The 20,642-nt window shown below is 44.8% G+C and overlaps 2 protein-coding genes across 3 annotated transcripts in view; one reads left to right on the forward strand and one right to left on the reverse strand.

Moving 5' to 3' along the window:
• The window catches only part of LOC107394453 (semaphorin-6D), a 285,366-nt gene that overhangs the window by 112,409 nt on the left and 152,315 nt on the right, over nucleotides 1–20,642 (forward strand). The gene's annotated exons all lie outside the window — the stretch shown is intronic.
• The window catches only part of LOC129166881 (uncharacterized), a 44,494-nt gene that overhangs the window by 20,798 nt on the left and 3,054 nt on the right, over nucleotides 1–20,642 (reverse strand). Inside the window, exons 2-10 of the mRNA XM_070547625.1 lie at nucleotides 20,016–20,134; nucleotides 19,713–19,875; nucleotides 19,419–19,611; nucleotides 19,094–19,183; nucleotides 18,448–18,537; nucleotides 17,405–17,494; nucleotides 16,350–16,439; nucleotides 11,199–11,288; nucleotides 10,153–10,242 (exon numbers count right to left, since the gene is read on the reverse strand). Coding sequence (XP_070403726.1) covers nucleotides 10,153–10,242; nucleotides 11,199–11,288; nucleotides 16,350–16,439; nucleotides 17,405–17,494; nucleotides 18,448–18,537; nucleotides 19,094–19,183; nucleotides 19,419–19,611; nucleotides 19,713–19,875; nucleotides 20,016–20,121 — 1,002 coding nt within the window. The 5' untranslated portion in view covers nucleotides 20,122–20,134. The remainder of the gene's footprint in view (nucleotides 1–10,152; nucleotides 10,243–11,198; nucleotides 11,289–16,349; nucleotides 16,440–17,404; nucleotides 17,495–18,447; nucleotides 18,538–19,093; nucleotides 19,184–19,418; nucleotides 19,612–19,712; nucleotides 19,876–20,015; nucleotides 20,135–20,642) is intronic.

A 20,642-nucleotide genomic window follows, 5' to 3' on the forward strand; every position in this document is an offset into this window, starting at 1 on the left:
GTGGTTGAGGCCAGCACGGTTCTGCCCCCACTGGTCAAAGGAGTGCCTGTTCGTCTGACTCTGATGAAGCATCAGAAGCTGCCAGGCACACAGGCCTTCTTCCAGCCATCACCACACTTCTTGGAGCTCAACTTAGCCGTCTGTGGCACGCCACTCTTGGAGCTGAACAATCGTTCTGCTTACTTGTTGGTCGAAAATCCGACCCGGAGTCCTATCCACATGCCGGCAGGAAAGCCCTTGGGCATGCTGATAGATAGCTCATTCCATGACTTTGAACTTTCAGTCCCCGTGATCGGACAACTTCCGTTGTTCTTGAACGACAGACAGGTTGGTGCAGACACATTCAGTACTTTCCCTTCACAAATGATTACCATCAAGCGGCATGAAGCCCTTCCTAAGGAACCCATTTGCAGTGCAACCTTAGATACTGACAGCGGTCAGTGTCTAACGGTTTTTGCAATAAATACTCAACCCTCTGAGTCACCGGTTGAAAGCCCGGAACACCAGAGACCCTCCTCCTCTGAACCTTATGACGGCTTCGAGGCCGAAGTCAGCCAGCAGCTTGACAAAGCGGATGCGCTGGAGTCAGAGGAGCAGAGAGCAGCGCTTAGAAGCCTGTTCTATGAGTTTCAGTCCATCTTATCCAGGGACTCCCTGGACTGTGGACTCACAAACCTGCACACGGTTCGCATTCCGACGAACCCGAATGCCCCTCCTACTTTTGTACGTCAGTACAAGATTCCCCTCGCTGCTTATGAGTCGATCCAGGAGATCCTCGATCAGCTGAAGGAGAAAAACATCATCAGAGAGTGTAACTCCACTTACAACTCTCCCATCTGGCCGGTTCTGAAACCGACTGGGAAATGGCGTCTCACCATAGAGTATCATGCACTGAACAAACAAGTACCTCTCTCCAGGTGGCCTATGATCCATTTAGATCAGGAGCTAGCCAGAGTCAGAGATGCTCGTTTCTTCTCTACGGTTGACGTAGCCAACGGCTTCTGGACCATGAAGGTTGAGCCGGCGGACCAGTATAAACTGGCTTTCTCCTTTGGAAATCGCCAATATACTTGGATTCGCTGCCCCTTTGGCTACTCTAACTCACCTGCCGAGTTCAACATCTTCCTCCACAAAGCCATGTCAGATGCTGCTTCCAGAGGGAACCTCATATATGTCGATGACATCTTGATGAGGAGTCGAACCTTCGAGGAGCACCTGGCCGAACTCCGTCACGTGCTGCAACAGCTCGCTGACGCCGGAGCTAAATTGGCGATTCTCAAGGGACAGTGGTGTCGAACCAAAGTGGAGTATGTTGGACTGCTGGTTGGCCCTAATGGAGTCGAGCCCCAAGCGGGACGCATTAGAGCCATTCAGGACATCAAAGCCCCAGCTAATCTGACTGAACTCAGGAGCTTCCTCGGAGTCTGCAACTACTCCAGGCAGTTCATTGAGGAGTACGCTGAAACAGCGAGGCCCCTCACTGAGCTGCTTCGGAACGACACACCTTTCGTGTGGGACAGACCCCAAGAACTCTCCTTCCAGTTCCTAAAACAGAAGTTGGCGTCCGCACCCTGTCTGGCTTACCCAGACAAGGATAAAGAGTTCTACATAGAGGCTACTTTCTCCTCTCACTGCCTGAGCGCTGCTTTGAAGCAGAAACACGATCAGGACATGAGAGTTGTGGCATACGCCAGCAAGCCTCTGAGCAAGGTGGAACTCCAATTCTCAGACTGCGAGAGAGCTCTCCTCTCTACAGTCTGGGCCGTCGAGCACTTTCGTAGTTACATCGGTGGACAGAAAGTGATCATTGAAACGTGTCATCAGCCTGTTACCTTCCTAAACAGCCAGCGTCTGCGCGAAGGAAGAGTGTCAAACAGCCGCATTGCGACGTGGATGATGGTGCTCCAAGGATATAACATTGAGGTCAAGTATGGTCAGAACACCAAGCTAGCGCTAGGACAAGGGCTAGCAGGCTGCCAGCACTGTGACTCTGACTCCGTCATGGGCCCCCTGGACACACCTGCCGCAGTCTACCCAACCGCATCCAATCATCGCTACTTTGATGAGAATGTTTGCCAAGGGCTTCCGAAAGTTTACACTGATGGATGCTCCTACCTTCACGAAGGCCAGCTCCGTGCTGGGGTTGGAGTCGTTTGGGTGGACTGTGACACTAAGCAACCAAATCACTACCGGTTGGGCCAAAAGTCTAGTCAGTACGCCGAAATTGCTGCAGTGTTGATAACCCTCCAGCAGGCGGCAGCCTTGGACATCACTCAAATCGTCCTTTGCTCTGATTCAAACTACGCTAGACACAGCTTCATCTCTCACTTCCCCATGTGGAAGGAGAACAACATGAAAAACGCCAGGAACAGAGACGTGAAACACTCGGAGTTATTCCTAGCGTGTGATCTGCTCACCACTGAGAAAGGCATAATGGTCTACTGGAAAAAGGTCAAAGGTCACTCCAGGACCCTAGGTCCAGAGAAAGATGGTAATGACGAAGCTGACCGCCTTGCTAAGCTCGGTGCTGACCAGGGAACCTGCTGGGAATTCAAAGACGAGTGGCTTCCACCCAAGGCCGTTCACAAGGTCTGCGCGATTACTCGTCGCCATGCTAAACAGGCAGACGAACCTCGGACCGTTGAGGTACCAGTGTTTCTAGGCAGACAACCACAGGACGCGGACCTAGTCACCATGCAGGAACAAGATCCTGACCTGAAGCTCATCCGCGAGCTTCTCCAAAAGGGCCCGATGTCTAAACAACCGTCATCACCTACTGGCGCAAGCCGAGATTTGGTAACCCTGCATCGTCAACTCGCGCATCTGACACTACAAAACGATTTGTTAGTTTACATACGTGACGATCACAGCCCGCCGCGCTGGGTTGTTCCACTCGACCACAGAGGAGTGATGCTTGCCTACGCCCACGACACTCCGGTTGGAGGTCACCGCGGAGCAAAAGCTACCCTCGCGTCACTGACAGAAGTAGCATATTGGCCGTCGATGTCCAAGGACGTACACAGCTATGTCCAAGGCTGCCTCATCTGTGCCCAGTTTCAACCCTCCCAGCCGCTTGCTAGAGCACCACTGCAACGCAGGGGAATAACCTTCCCTTGGTCCCACCTGCAGATCGACTGGGTTGGACCGGTTCCCAAATCGGCAAGAGGAAACAAATATATGCTAACTGTAACTTGCAGTTTCACAAAGTGGGTTGAGTGCCTTCCAGCGCCAAACGATACAGCCGTCACAACCGCTGTACTGCTGATTAACCACGTTTTCAGTCGATGGGGACTTCCACTCTGCATTGACTCTGACCGGGGAACTCATTTCACATCCAGTGTAATGACATCCCTGTTTGAACTTCTGGGAGTGGAAGTGAGATTCCACCTCCCCTATCACCCACAGTCATCCGGACAGGTCGAACGGATGAACCGCACGGTCGTCTCCATGCTCAAAAAGTGCGTCTGCTCCACGGGGAAGGACTGGGACGTCAAGCTCCCTCTGGTCCTGATGGCCATACGGTCCACTCCCCAGCGATCCACAGGGGTTACGCCCTTTGAGATGATGACCGGCAGACTGATGACTCTACCACTGCACCTCCTGTATCACCCAGAGGATGTCAGTGTTGCCACTGCCTATACCGCTCATCGGTATGTGGCAGACTTGAAAACACACCTCAGAGCTACGTTCGCGCACGCTCAGAAGAAACTGGAGACCAACGTAGAAGGCGCTAAAGCCTACTACGACCAAAAGACAACCAGCCGCGAATACGAGGTGGGTGACAAAGTATTCTACTTTCGGTTCGCCCAACCGGCACGCAAAGCTAAGAAGTTCCTGCCCTGCTGGTCAGGACCATTTGAGATCGTGGCAAAACTCTCTCCAGTTGCATACAGGTTACGCATCACCAAAGCGAGACAGGAGCCTGTCTACAAATGGGTGCATGCAAACCAAATCAAACCCTACGTCAAACCATCCCCGCGGGTACAGAGACCAGACTCCCCGCAGGAGGTAGACGTAGTCTCGACATAGTTCTATGCATGGAAATGGAAAGGGGGGGAAGTGCACGTTTAACCCACTAACATGTACTAACCGACAAAGAACCAAGCCCCCCCCCGCCGTCATTTTCACTAACCAAGAGAAACTCCTTCCTAGACCGCTAACAGGATGTACCTACTAAAACCTTACAGAGTACTCTGGTACTTATACTAGGCTCTGATTAATGAATCTGTACGTGCAATCAAGACTTTGTCTGAAACCATACATCAGGATATTGTGTACACACGAGTGGTGAGAGATTTGATGCAGGACCTGCTCAGGGAAGTAAGTTCCACGCTGGACAGCTTGGTTGAAAGTCGTATTTCCCCGTACTTGGTACCACTGGACCTGCTCAAAGTTAGCTTGACAGCTGCTACCCCTCTACTGTGCACCTTTCACAAATCCACCTAGCGTACAGCCTAAGTAGTGCAATGCCCATTCACGTTGGAAAAAAAAAAAAAATTTAGAACTCGGTTTCCTGTTAAACGTTCCCATCATTGTGACATCTCACATCTATAGGTTTAGGTCGATGCTGAACATTGGTATTTGAAAGGACGGTAGGCATTTCCACTTTGAACTAGAAACCTGACACTCCATCACCTCAACCTCGAACAGCATGACTCAGAGATTGAGATCATGGACGCTTTCCAGGGTTGTAACTTTGCCTTCGATTTAGAAATCGACCAACAATTACTGATTGAAGGAACCAAATTTGTTAAGTTCACACAAAACCCGCGTGAACTTACTTTGACGCCCAAGACGCTACATTGACACAGATTATACGACTTTAATCTGCACATTGGTCGCCCTGGGGATGGAATGGCTCATCACGGCCGTGATTGCTTATTCCGCCTACAGGCGTGTTAATAAACTCCAAGATAAGATGCACTTGCTCACCTATGGTGTGCCTCGTAACCGCGTTCGGGGAGACTCCAAGCGTGAATGTACCACACCTGTCTAAAGGGGGTGAGCAACATTTTCTTTGTTATTCTGTAAACCTAAGAGTAGTTCTCATTTTAGTCTACCTCACATTTTTATCTGAGTGTTGCATTATGTCACATTCTTTATAAGCTACACACTGAATGTATTACCTAAGAATGTATTTTATAAGACCTCAAGGTTGCTATGAATTTTCTTGGATGTTATATGTTATATGTTTGTTTTTTTGGGTTTTCTGTATTTTTTTTGTTTCTTACTTGGTCACATATTAACTAGTGGTTATGTGCCGGCCCAGCTCAGTCTGTCAATGACTCTGTCTGACGCACCAGCACATTGTAGTACCTCTTAGTTTTATGGTCCTTGTTTTAGCCCAAAGACTGTCCTGATCCACCCTTTGGACCAAAAAGGGGGGAATCTTGGGACCACATAGGTCAATGCGCGTTTGCGAACTATGGACCTCGTACATCACCGCGTGCTCCATAAACTGAACTGTATGGCCGGCGGTGAGATGCCTTTGTGTCCCCTCGTGGAGTTAACCGCCCACCGACCTTCCTCCTTCTACACTACTACCTCTCGCATGGACGACATCATCATTGCGTACCACCTGCGTGAGTGGCTTCTTCTCGTTATGCGCGTTGGGGACTATCCCGTTTCCTATCCTCTTTGTGCCTGACCAGGATCAAAGACCAAAGGCGCCAGGATCCAAGACAAAGACCAAAGACAAAGGCGTCCAAGGAGACCAACGTCCTAAGGGACAAACCCACCTGTGCTTCCGACAATCAAGTCGACCTACGTTCATGAGGAACAAACCCATCTGTGCTTCCGACGATCGAGCTTTGGGCGCGATCCCCGAAACCAAAAGGGGGAATGTTGAGGGTCTGACCTCATGAGGAAATTACTATGCAGTGATTTTCTCCAAAATGACTGTGCTTAAATTGCTCTGGAAAGCAAATAATCACGTCAGCGCCAAGAAACTTCATTTCCCATGATGCTTTGCACACGGAAGCATTGTGATGACGTCACTGCCTAGTACCAGAAACGTTCTGCGCATGTGCGGGAAGCCGTGGACTTTTCCCGCGAACTAAGACCATAAATCTTCAGCAGAGACAAAGAAACCTCGTTCTTTTGCCCAGGATACCTGGCGGTAAGGACACGCTTATCGACGCTCCGACAACTTGAGCACGCGGAAGCTCTAAGTGCCAAGTTGAGCCACGGAACTGCTGGAAACTAAACTGCAAGCCCATCAGATCTGCTCGTTTCTGCTCCCCTCCAGCTGATGTTTGAGGACACAGAACTGCGGAGGGAAACAACAACTCCATCCAGCTCTCAGAAACGCTGTAAGTTATAACTCAGCACAGAAAGAAACTTTGCTGTCTCTGTCCAGCCCGTGGAGAAACACTCGTGAACGCCAAACAACGGAGAAAGCATCAAACCGACGGATGACGCCGGAAACTGCGGAGAAAAACGGAGAACCGTCAAGTCATAACAGCGGGGGACGCCTTGCTGCTTTGGTGATCAGGAAACTCATTTTTTTTCTCTCCTTTTCTTCTCCCGTTTCCTCTATAGTCTCAAATAAGCAATAAACCGCGTCTATTGCTTAAAAAGTAGCTTCGTGTTTTCCTCTTTCGTCCCAAACACGTCCGTCGGGTCATTTTGAAAGAATAAACTGCTTATTGATCATTGTTTGGTATCTTAAAATGGTTTCTGTCATGGCCAGGCTGAAACTAAAAGATATTAATTTGTGATTAATCTTTTGTGTTGTTTCATGATCTTTTGAAATGTTTTGAGTGATTTAAGGTTAAGTTACTACTGATTCTAAGTGCTTTGGAAGTTAAAGTGCAAGTTGCCACCCACACTTTAGCCAGACAAAGGGGTCAGCCATCTTGTATTCAAGACTCCATTTTGAATCCATACACACGCACACACACACACACACACACACACACACATACACACTACTCCTTTGTGAGAACAAAGGACCCCATTCATACATCCTCCATCACATGCAAACACATCCATCTTCAATCATATCACACGGTTATTATTCATCTATTCCACTGTTTATTCATTTGACAAATTGTTAATTAAATGTTATAAAATTCAGATTTTTGTGTCCAGTAGCTTTGTTGTGTCGAAGAGAAGTCTCTGCTCCAAGGATTCTACGAACTTCAAGAAAGACTGATAAGAGTTTTGGATTCAATTTTTCCCCGGAAAAAGGGGAATGGTGCCCCGTATATCTAAGAATATCTTAATTAATTAATAAATCAGTAAATATTCCCATATTTACAGAATTTATTGAAGAATCCAAAAGTAAGTTGAAGCTTACTAATTGTTCGCTCCTAATAACCCCAACATGACATCACTACAGAATATCTTCTTCTCTAGCATAGCTGCTACTCATCACATGGCCAAATGTATGGTGGTTCTTTCCTCCTGAAGGAAGGATTTGAAGTTCGCTAAACTTATAGCCCTTTTCCCTCCGTTTTTGTCCATGTCTAGTTCGATGACGTCACTTTTGTGATGCGCATTTGTAGTCCTGGACTTTTTTCCACACAAAACCTAAAATAACGTTTCCCCCAGTTGGAAAATAAGTGCTTTCTTGGTATCAAAATGAGTCTCTAAAATTCATGGACATAAACGTGAATACCATGGCACATAACAAGCGGAATAAGAAAATTGTGTTTTTAGCCCCATTGACTTGCATTCATTTTTTTTTGTTCTTCTGGGGACACATGGTCCAGAAGCAGATGGGCGTGACTTCGGCTCCCTATGCCACATGCTTTCCTTTATTTGCAATGTAACAAAACAAAAACAGAAGTGATTCACTACTTTAGTTCATACACTGCTATTTTACATACTGATATCAGTTTAAAAGTCCAAACTCTCACATTCAAGCTGTATTTGCAATCAGTCACTAACTTTAGAAAATATGACAAAACTTTCAAATTAATTGTATTTGCTCATACCAACAGGCATGACTTACATAATGGAATAAATTGATGAATTATGTGTTTGGGACTGAAATATTTATACAAATCTTTAACTGTTTTTTGTTTGTCAATTATATTGCTGAAATGGATATACATTTCCGAACTTGCATAAAAGTCCCGCCTCCTAGTTTGATTGATGGCAATGGGCAGCTTTCTCCTCACAGTTTATTTGTCAGACTTAAACTCAAAATGGGAGACCACCAATAATGCGGAACATGAGTTTCAATTTAGAGGACATAAGAAAGTCATAAGGATGCAGGACTCTCCTGTTCTGGTCACCATAGTGACTAAACACAGACAGCGGGAGGAAAAACCTCTCACTCGATATACGGCAATACAGCAGCACTCAATCTGAGAGTCGCTAGCTTTGGCCCTTCTTCAGCTGAAAACAAAAATTCATGGGTAAAATGTATACCCATTTGTATTTATTCACAAAGAGGGAACATAATTTTCCAGGACAACTCAAACATTTCCAAGGACATTTTCCTTTTTTTAGCTTTTTCCATGTGTTTTCCATGACTGGAAAATTGGTCCACCATCTTCCAGGACGGGTGGGAACCCTGTCTAGGTTCAGCAGCAGGATGTGCTCTAAAAATTAGGTCAGCTGACTACTTGAATATACTGAATCACCAGGTTCAAATAGTGAAAGAGTGGTTCAAGGAGCATGAGACATCATGTTCACACATGGTTTGGCCAGCAGAGTCCAGACCTTAACCCCTTTGAGAATCCTTGGGATGCACTGGAGAAGGCTTTGTGCAGCGGTCAGACTCAACCATCAATGCAAGATCTTGGTGAGACATTAATGCAACACTGGATAGAAATAAATCTGGTGACGTTGGAGAAGCTTATAAAAACCATGCCACAGCAAATGTGTGCTGTAATAAAACTAAAGGCAGTCCAAACAAGTATTAGATTGTGTGACTAGGCTTGGGCGGCGTTACCGCCGGTGTTAAAAAAAAAGCAATAGTGTCAGTTCCAATAGTCATAAAAACAGTGCACGTACGAGATGAGGATAAAAAAATTAAGATGAACATTTTTAATATATAAAAAACAGAAGCATGCCTGAATTTTTTGTAGTATTTAAATAATTTAAAATGTTTTGTCCAATTTTTAGAGATATTCCATGAAGTTTATGAACGCGATGTTGTCAATCGACAGCTCGGAGGACGGCTCACCGAGAGAAAAATGACAGCTCGTGCACCAGCTGATTTGGTGTCTAAAAGCTCGTGCACCAGCTGATTTGGTGTCTAAAAGCTCGTGCACCAGCTGATTTGGTGTCTAAAAGCTCGCGCACCAGCTGATTTGGTGTCTAAAAGCAACACAAGTTCTGCAGTTTGGGAGTATTTTGGGTTTGAAGCAAACTTTAAAGGAGAGCAGGTAAACACTAATGATGCAATTTGTGAAAACAAAAGATGACGGCGAAAGATGCACGCCCCGTCAGAACAGCAGAGGAGTGAACCGTAGCTGGAAGAGCAGATCTGTCTGGAGCCTGTTATTAAAAATGATGAAAACGCACTTTGCTGGTGAAAAATAAGCTGCCAGGCTTCCCTAGATGTCAAGACTAACCAAGAAGTAAATGGGTGTCGGCCACAAGCTCAAAGCAAGTTTTCAGCAGTTGGAGGTTGAATTCCGGTTTTTCAGAAGAAAATATTTTATAAGCTGCATTTCCTTAAGTTGTTAATATTATGTGTGTTATGTTGTTATTGTTTTAGTAATAGTGTTTGTTATTCAGGTTCTGAACGATGAAGGTCCAAACTAACAGCTCAGTAATTCCACTTGAGGCTTACATCATCATTTTTAAATCAGTCCCGGTATTACCGTACACCAAGGTGTGGAGGAAGCTGGCCGGTGTTAAAATTTGGACACCATCCAAGCATATGTGTGACTTTTTCTTTTGGTGGTGACATTTTTTGGGCTGGACAATGTATAATGCCACTGAACCTACGAAGGTCCACATAAACACTATGGTCCTCCTAAACAACAATAGGATAGAAAGCTACTAAACACACACACACCCACACACAGATGGCTTACTAAAATGAAAACCTCTGTTTGGGACTGTCCTGACAAACCAGTGTCCATGTAAATCACATAACACTCAGATACACTTACACACTAATTACAAGAGTGGTTGACTAACATCTTACAACAAGTTACATATATCATCTAATTATTAAATAGAAATCACCTCTGCATTCCTGTTGGTAGAAATCAGGTTGGGATCAGTCTGCTTCAGGTTGTCTTCCGGCATCTGACTCTGGATTGCCTCAGGTGAGACCTGCATCAGACAAGCATCAGCTACTCAATACAAGTTAGTGACAAACTGCTGTTCCCATATTGTAGCTTTGTTTTTTATACATTTACACTATATATAAAAACGTCTAGAAAATTTTTACTGCATTAGAATGCAAACACACTGCCTTGCCTAAAAAAGAAGTTGCCACCTAGATTTATTTAAGCAAACAGAGAGGAGCCTCCTATTGGATAATTACTGCATGGGCGATAATCTTTCAACTGGCAACAAGTTATTTAACTCCAACTGCTGCAGTGAGTTGCTTCTCATTTCTTAAACAGCTATGTAGAAAAACACATCTGGTGGTCGTGTAAAAGATGTTCATCTGTTTTGAGAAGGGTCAAATGATTAGCATGAATAGGGCAGTGAAAACATCTAAGGAACTAAATATGACTTAAGAACTGTCAGTAGCCACATTTACATGGGCACAATTAAATTGAACGCCCAATCAGATAAATTCTACATGTAAACATGTAAATCGAAGTGTTATGATCCAATTCGGCCCGATCGGAATGAAGTTTCAATCCAATTGAGAGGTGGTTTTGTCCGATCATCATTCCAACTGACGTGCATGTACACAGCCATTTGGATTATTTGAGTAAAATATTGCCCACTGCGCATAAGTGCAACAGCTAGCTTTTTCTTTTGGTGGTGACATTTTTTGGGCTGGACAATGTATAATGCCACTGAACCTACGAAGGTCCACATAAACCCAATGGTCCTCCTAAACAACAATAGGATAGAAAGCTACTAAACACACACACACCCCCACAGACAGATGGCTTACTAAAATGAAAACCTCTGTTTGGGACTGTCCTGACAAACCAGTGTCCATGTAAATCACATAACACTCAGATACACTTACACACTAATTACAAGAGTGGTTGACTAACATCTTACAACAAGTTACATATATCATCTAATTATTAAATAGAAATCACCTCTGCATTCCTGTTGGTAGAAATCAGGTTGGGATCAGTCTGCTTCAGGTTGTCTTCCGGCATCTGACTCTGGATTGCCTCAGGTGAGACCTGCATCAGACAAGCATCAGCTACTCAATACAAGTTAGTGACAAACTGCTGTTCCCATATTGTAGCTTTGTTTTTTATACATTTACGCTATATATAAAAACGTGTAGAAAATTCTTACTGCATTAGAATGCAAACACACTGCCTTGCCTAAAAAAGAAGTTGCCACCTAGATTTATTTAAGCAAACAGAGAGGAGCCTCCTATTGGACAATTACTGCATGGGCGATAATCTTTCAACTGGCAACAAGTTATTTAACTCCAACTGCTGCAGTGAGTTGCTTCTCATTTCTTAAACAGCTATGTAGAAAAACACATCTGGTGGTCGTGTAAAAGATGTTCGTCTGTTTTGAGAAGGGTCAAATGATTAGCATGAATAGGGCAGTGAAAACATTTACGGAGATTGCAGAAACAACTAAAATTGGCTTAAGAACTGTCAGTAGCCACATTTACATGGGCACAACTATTCAGATTGAACACCCAATCAGATCAAAAATTCTACATGTAAACATGTCAATCGAAATGTTCTGATCCAATTCAGCCCGATCAAAATGAAGTTTCAATCCAATTGAGAGGTGGTTTTGTCCGATCATCATCCCAACTGACGTGCATGTACACAGCCATTTGGATTATTTGAGTAAAATATTGCCCACTGCGCATAAGTGCAACAGCTAGCTTTTTCTTTTGGTGGTGACATTTTTTGGGCTAGACAATGTATAATGCCACTGAACCTACGAAGGTCCACATGAACACTACAGGCCTTCCATTTTGTAAAACACTGCTTTTATTGTGTTGGTTGGTTATGTTCTGGTGACATATAGAACTTGGGAGTGCAGGCTGCTGCCTGAGAGGTGGTAGAAGACGGAGTGTCTCCATGATGCTTTGTTTGGTCCCTTATGTGTGTGAGGCGAGTGGTGTTACGATCCTTCCTGGGGAGTTTAGCTCGTGTGCAAAAAGGAAGGGACAATAACGGGATTTAAAAGTTAAAATGATGATCAGGTTTATTTACAAAAAACCTAAATCTTTCCATCCACAGGTTGGGAATAATAAAACTAATTCTGCCTGTGGGGAATTAAAACAAAAGTACAAATAACCTGGGATGTCCCACTGGGCAAAGATTACAGGGTTCTGGACCAAAATAAGGATCTCCAAAGGTCCAAATTCTAAACTGGGAGGTTAAACCAAACTTAAGGTGATATTTTAAACTAAACCGAAAACCAACAACACTCTAAATGTAATAAAAGGGAGATCTGCACCACAAAAACGATGAACTCTAAACCAAAACATAACAGCTTATCCAAATGCAATGGTGATGGTGATGCCTCCAAGATGGCGCCGAGTATGGCTGCCTCGTCGCGAGCTCCACCAAGCAACAGTTGTTTTTTGTGTTTACTACTTTTTCTTTATTTATTTTTTCACGAGTAGCACATGTATCCTTGTGTACGACTGACAAACCTTACTGGACATAAAAGACAGAGTTTCTCATTGCTTCCCGGAGTTCAGGTCTTTCATCACGGACCCGCCGTTTGCAGATCCCCCATTCATCTCACCTGAGACGCCTTTGTTCTGGGCCCGTGGAGGCCGCAAGCGCCGACGCAGAGGGAGAAGATCTGGCGTTCTGCTTCGACTAAGACGGCGCACTAACAGACCACCATTACCCAGTTTACTACTGGCTAATGTGCAGTCCCTGGAGAACAAGCTGTGCGAGCTTCGGGCTCGGATCTCATTCCAGCGAGAGATGCGGGACTGCAGCGCGATCTGTCTCATAGAAACCTGGCTATCGGACAAAGTACCGGATCCCGCAGCACAACTACCGGGGTTCTCCGTGCACCACGCGGACAGGTCACAGGAGCTTACTGGGAAAAGGAGAGGTGGTGGTGTGTGTTTCATGATCAACAACAGCTGGTGTGATTATGCGAACGTGCACCCGGTCAAATCCTTCTGCTCTCCGGACCTAGAGTACCTGATGATTAAGTGCCGGCCATTCTGGCTACCGAGAGAATTCACAGCGGTGGTTATGACGGCTGTTTATATTCCCCCACAAGCCGACACTGACCGAGCACTCAGAGAACTGTACAGCGCGATCAGCAATGAGGAAACCGCACACCCAGAGGCGGCGTTTATTACGATCGGGGACTTTAATAAGGGTAACCTGAAGAAAGTCTCACCAAAACTACACCAACACATCCATTTCAATAAACGTGGAGATCGGCTACTCGACCACTGCTACACCTCTTTCCGAGATGCGTACAAAGCCCTCCCCCGCGCCCCATTCGGCCAATCAGATCACCGCTCCATCCTGCTTATACCTGCCTACAGACAGAAGCTGAAACGGGAAGCTCCAACCCTGAGGGCGGTGCATTGTTGGTCGGACCAATCGGAGTCTACACTGCAGGATTGTTTTGATAACGCGGACTGGGAAATGTTTCACGCAGCTGCTAGAGACATTGATGAGTACACAGACTCAGTCTGCAGATTTATCAGGAAATGCGTGGAAGATGTTGTCCCATCCAGAACAGTTAAACCCTTCCCAAATCAAAAACCCTGGATTAATGGAGGTGTGCGAACGGCGCGGAGCACCACCTTTGCCTCCGCGAACACATCAGACTACAAACACGCACATTACCAACTCCGGAAGACGATCAAAGCAGCCAAACGTGAGTACAGAGACAGGGTGGAGCAACAGTTTGAGAACCCCCGGAGTATGTGGCAGGGACTAAACACAATCACAGACTTTAGAGGGAGAACCAGAACACCGCAGACCACGGCCTCTCTGTGTGAGGATCTAAACGCATTCTATGCCAGATTCGACACAGCGAACTCCATGAGACCGGACAGTGAGCGCACCGCGGATGACGTCAGTGCGCACACTGTGTCTGAAGAGGGTGTGCGGAGGTGGTTCAGGAGGGTGAACGCACGCAAAGCTACTGGTCCGGTCGGGATTCCCGGCCGCGTCCTAAGGTCATGCGCGGGTCAGCTGGCTGGAGTGTTTACACACATCTTCAACCTTTCCCTCTCTCTGTCTGTAGTCCCAGCCTGCTTCAAAATGGCCACCATTGTCCCTGTACCCAAATCCTCCACCATCTCCTCACTGAATGACTGGCGACCTGTAGCCCTGACCCCCATCGTGAGCAAATGCTTCGAGAAGTTGGTCAGGGACTTCATCTGCTCTGCACTGCCCGATTCACTGGGCCCTCTACAGTTTGCATATCGCCACAACAGGTCCACTGATGATGCCATAGCCCTGACACTTCATGCTGCCCTGTCACACCTGGAGAAGAGAGACACGTATGTGAGAATGCTGTTTGTAGATTACAGCTCAGCATTCAACACCATTGTTCCCTCGAAGCTGGACAGGAAACTGCAGGATCTAGGACTGAGCAGCTCCCTCTGCAGCTGGATCCTTAACTTTCTGTCTGACAGACGCCAGGTGGTCAGACTGGGCGGCACCACCTCATCCACCGTCACACTGAACACTGGTGCTCCGCAGGGGTGTGTGCTGAGCCCTCTCCTGTACTCACTCTACACCTACGACTGCACGGCCACGAGAAACTCCAACATCATTGTGAAGTATGGGACGACACCACAGTGGTAGGTCTCATCACCAACGACGATAAGACGGCCTACAGGGAGGAGATCAGCTCCCTGACCCACTGGTGTCAGGACAACAGTCTCACCCTCAACGTCACAAAGACAAAGGAGATGATAATGGACTTCCGGACGAGCAGAGGAATACACACCCCCATCACCATCAACGGCGACGCTGTGGAGAGGGTGAGCAGTTTCCGTTTCCTTGGAGTTCATCTGGCAGAGGATCTTACGTGGTCATGCACACGGAAAGTAAAGTGAAGAAGGCACAGCAGCGCCTCTTCTTTCTCAGAAGACTGAAAAGATTTGGCATGAGCCACCGCATCCTCAGGACCTTCTATCGCTGTGCCATTGAGAGCATCCTCACTGGATGCATCTCCGCCTGGTATGGCAACAGCACCGCTTACAACCGCAAAGCTCTCCAGAGAGTAGTGCGGTGTGCAGAAAGGATTATTGGAGGTGAGCTTCCCTCCCTCCAGGACATCTATAAGAAGCGGTGCCTGAGGAAAGCGGGGAGGATCATCAAGGACTCAAGTCACCCCAGCCATAAACTGTTCAGACTACTTCCATCAGGAAGGAGGTTCTGCAGCATCCGGTCCAGAACCAGCAGACTGAGAGACAGCTTTTTCCATCAGGCCATCAGACTGCTGAACACGGCGCAGACACCTCACCCTCACTACTGAAACTCCAACATTACACACTCCATACTGTACATTAATGCCACTGTTTTGCACATACCAACCTCTGTATATTTTATATCTCTTATGTTATTGTTTACTTTATTCATTTGTATATTTAGATTAGCCATTTTTATATTTTACTTGTTTTTACATTACTGTATTTTTGCACAACTCTGTTGCTGTGAAGCTCGCACACAAGAATTTCACTCGCATGTACTGTACCAGTGTACCTGCACATGTGACGTGACAATAAAAGTGATTTGATTTGATTTGAAATGCAAGAAGCTGTTAACGAATATGCTAACAGTAGCTTTACCAACGTTAAGTTCAAGTTACCAAGTTTAAATTAACCAAAAACACCCAGCAACAAACAGACCAGCATGGAGGAGAGTGCTACCACCAAAACAGCTTTCCTAATGTCTGAATGAAGCTCCTTAATGAAGGGAGAAACGCTCCCGGTGATTTTCGACATCTGCGATAGAGATGAATTAGCGCATTTGACCCCGGAAGTTGCTGTCCGTTGCCGGGGGGCGAAGGCGGGCAAAACAGGAAAGGAATCTCGTAGCGGACGGACATTGTTCCGGGTCTTCGGTATTTGGCGGAGAAGAGGGCGAACTAGAGGAAAAACAGGCAGATTCCTCCTCTATTTACAAACTCCTGGGGATATAACAAGTGGGCGTGGTGCGTCGACTACCGGATCTGACATCGACGAATTTTTAGAATCGAGCCGTCGACGTCATTGATGCGTCGCCACAGCTCTAGTTACATATGTCATCTAATTATTAAATAGAAATCACCTCTGCATTCCTGTTGGTAGAAATCAGGTTGGGATCAGTCTGCTTCAGGTTGCCTTCCGGCATCTGACTCTGGATTGCCTCAGGTGAGACCTGCATCAGACAAGCATCAGCTACTCAATACAAGTTAGTGACAAACTGCTGTTCCCATATTGTTGCTTTGTTTTTTATACATTTACACTATATATAAAAACGTGTAGAAAATTCTTACTGCATTAGAATGCAAACACACTGCCTTGCCTAAAAAAGAAGTTGCCACCTAGATTTATTTAAGCAAACAGAGAGGAGCCTCCTATTGGATAATTACTGCATGGGCGATAATCTTTCAACTGGCAACAAGTTATTTAACTCCAACTGCTGCAGTGAGTTGCTTCTCATTTCTTAAACAGCCATGTAGAAAAACACATCTGGTGGTCGTGTAAAAGATGTTCGTCTGTTTTGAGAAGGGTCAAATGATTAGCATGAATAGGGCAGTGAAAACATCTAAGGAACTAAATATGACTTAAGAACTGTCAGTAGCCACATTTACATGGGCACAATTAAATTGAACGCCCAATCAGATAAAAAATTCTACATGTAAACATGTAAATCGAAGTGTTATGATCCAATTCGGCCCGATCGGAATGAAGTTTCAATCCAATTGAGAGGTGGTTTTGTCCGATCATCATTCCAACTGACGTGCATGTACACAGCCATTTGGATTATTTGAGTAAAATATTGCCCACTGCGCATAAGTGCAACAGCTAGCTTTTTCTTTTGGTGGTGACATTTTTTGGGCTGGACAATGTATAATGCCACTGAACCTACGAATGTCCACATAAACACTATGGTCCTCCTAAACAACAATAGGATAGAAAGCTACTAAACACACACACACACACACACCCACACACAGATGGCTTACTAAAATTAAAACCTCTGTTTGGGACTGTCCTGACAAACCAGTGTCCATGTAAATCACATAACACTCAGATACACTTACACACTAATTACAAGAGTGGTTGACTAACATCTTACAACAAGTTACATATATCATCTAATTATTAAATAGAAATCACCTCTGCATTCCTGTTGGTAGAAATCAGGTTGGGATCAGTCTGCTTCAGGTTGTCTTCCGGCATCTGACTCTGGATTGCCTCAGGTGAGACCTGCATCAGACAAGCATCAGCTACTCAATACAAGTTAGTGACAAACTGCTGTTCCCATATTGTAGCTTTGTTTTTTATACATTTACACTATATATAAAAACGTGTAGAAAATTCTTACTGCATTAGAATGCAAACACACTGCCTTGCCTAAAAAAGAAGTTGCCACCTAGATTTATTTAAGCAAACAGAGAGGAGCCTCCTATTGGATAATTACTGCATGGGCGATAATCTTTCAACTGGCAACAAGTTATTTAACTCCAACTGCTGCAGTGAGTTGCTTCTCATTTCTTAAACAGCTATGTAGAAAAACATCTGGTGGTCGTGTAAAAGATGTTCATCTGTTTTGAGAAGGGTCAAATGATTAGCATGAATAGGGCAGTGAAAACATCTGAGGAACTAAATATGACTTAAGAACTGTCAGTAGCCACATTTACATGGGCACAATTAAATTGAACGCCCAATCAGATAAAAAATTCTACATGTAAACATGTAAATCGAAGTGTTATGATCCAATTCGGCCCATCGGAATGAAGTTTCAATCCAATTGAGAGGTGGTTTTGTCCGATCATCATTCCAACTGACGTGCATGTACACAGCCATTTGGATTATTTGAGTAAAATATTGCCCACTGCGCATAAGTGCAACAGCTAGCTTTTTCTTTTGGTGGTGACATTTTTTGGGCTAGACAATGTATAATTCCACTGAACCTACGAAGGTCCACATAAACCCTATGGTCCTCCTAAACAACAATAGGATAGAACGCAACTAAACACACACACACACACACACAGATGGCTTACTAAAATGAAAACCTCTGTTGAGATTGTCCTGACAAACCAGTGTCCATGTAAAGCACATAACACTCAGATACACTTACACACTAATTACAAGAGTGGTTGACTAACATCTTACAACAAGTTGCATATATCATCTAATTATTAAATCGAAATCACCTCTGCATTCCTGTTGGTAGAAATCAGGTTGGGATCAGTCTGCTTCAGGTTGTCTTCTGGCATCTGACTCTGGATTGCCTCAGGTGAGACCTGCATCAGACAAGCATCAGCTACTCAATACAAGTTAGTGACAAACTAAATTTAGACAATTCTTGAAGAAATTCAATATTTGTTTAGGACATAGTGTCAAAAAAATCTCCCCAGGAAAATTTAAATTGAGGACATGGATCCATGTCTTGTGCAGCTTGCCTGTCTACTTGTTTGTAAAAGGCATGTATTTGTATAGCAGTGGACTGCAAATTAACTGCCAGTCTCTGGCTTTTTGTCAAACTCTGACCCTGACTCTACTCCATCTACTCCACCTAACCTATAAACTGCTGCAGGCAGAAAGCTCTGGAACAACTAGTGACTCCACACCCTAGCCAAATCAGAGACAGTCAGTCTCTTACATAGTATTTTTAGACTTGGTCAGCATGCTAAGAACCACAACCAATCAGGTACTGAAAATTTGGGTGAAAATACTGAACCATGTCTTTGGAAAAGGCAGTAAAATTGAACCACACCCATCCAAGTCACACGGAGTAGTACTGTTGGAAAACCCATATTAGAAGTAGCATAATTTAAGTGAACAATAAAAATAGACTACCTCTGCACTTCTATGGAGCGGCTCAAGGTCTGGATCAGTTTGGTTTGCGTTGTTTGCTGCCACCTTACTATGCTTCTTTTCAGTCCTTATCTGCATCAGAAAATGAATAAAAGTTAGTGATAGTCTTAATTCATACCACTCAAGTAACATCAAAGGAAAGATGAAAATTATTAGGATGAAAAAAAAAACATGCTTTGTCTTTCATAAAAATATTGTACACGTGTTAAAAATGATTGGATTTTATACTGTAAATAAACATTAACTTGTTTCTTCCATAGGCAAATTTCATAGGCATTCAAAATTTAATGACTCAATTGTCAGTCACCTTGCATCTCCATGGCCAGTCTGAGTCACCGTAATTATAGGTTACCTCTTCTCCCTGGCTTATTTCTCGAATAGCAAACAAGCACAAATGGGGCTTCCCTTGCACAGTCAGGTACTTCATTTTGGCATTAGGACAGACATGATCATCATTGACAAGTCTTCCAAGTGACCCATCTTCTTTTGCTGCATCAACACTAAAACATTAATGCATCAATTATTACATCATAAATTGTCTTGTGACTTCCAGTGACAGCACATTCAGCCATTTCTAATTTGATTGTATAATCATACTCACCACCACAGCTTTCCGTCAAAGTAGAATTCAAACAGAAACACTTTAAGTGTATCATGATAAACTCTTTGTCTCCTCTCACATTCCTCCTTACTGATCAGTTCTCCTCTATATTCCAACAGAAAGTCTCCTTTTTGAAAAGAGGTAGTTACAAAGACACCACGGCCTTGTTGAGGGAGGGAGGGAGGGGGGGAGGAGGGGAGGGGAGAGAGAGAGAGAGAGAGAGAGAGAGAGAGAGAGAGAGAGAGAATTGTCAATGTAGAGTTCAGGTTATATTTTTATTAAACTACCAGAAAATAATTATACCTTTGTAGGCACTGATGGATTTTACGTCAAATCCCACTTTGTCCTTTCCATTCTCAATGTGATATTTAGCATCTCCTTTTGGGTTAATGCGTCTTTGCCTCTCCATGTTTTACTGGCATCTGTAAAGTTAAAGTCCCATAGTCATCATCACACACGTGTGAAATTACATCTCCACACTTGACCCATCCCCACAGGGAGCTGTGAGCTACAGCAGTGGCTGTGCTCGAGAACCATTTGGTGGTTTAAACCCAAATCCAACCCATTGAAGCCGAGTGTCAAGAAGGGAGGCGTGGGGTCCCGTAAGTCTGGTCGCCTTATGACCCAACTGGGAATTGACCTCCCAGTCCCAAGGCGGGCACTAAATAATAGCAAGAGTTAAATCTTAAGGAAAGCTACAGGAAGGGTAACAAAATGATAATTCCAAGTTTCAAATAATGATAATTCTGACGTTACGTTCATGCTGCAGGTCCTGATGCTCAATTCCGAAAATCCTAATATTTTTGTGTGGTTGTTTACATTTTGACTGAAATGTGACATCAAACTCTCTCCAGTGTGAACGCTTTATGGCCCCAAAGTGACCTGCATGCGCAGAGGACAAGAAGTCACACTCACCAGAGTTGTAACTAG

The sequence above is a fragment of the Nothobranchius furzeri genome, chromosome 19, assembly GCF_043380555.1.
Source record: "Nothobranchius furzeri strain GRZ-AD chromosome 19, NfurGRZ-RIMD1, whole genome shotgun sequence".
NCBI lineage: Eukaryota > Metazoa > Chordata > Actinopteri > Cyprinodontiformes > Nothobranchiidae > Nothobranchius > Nothobranchius furzeri.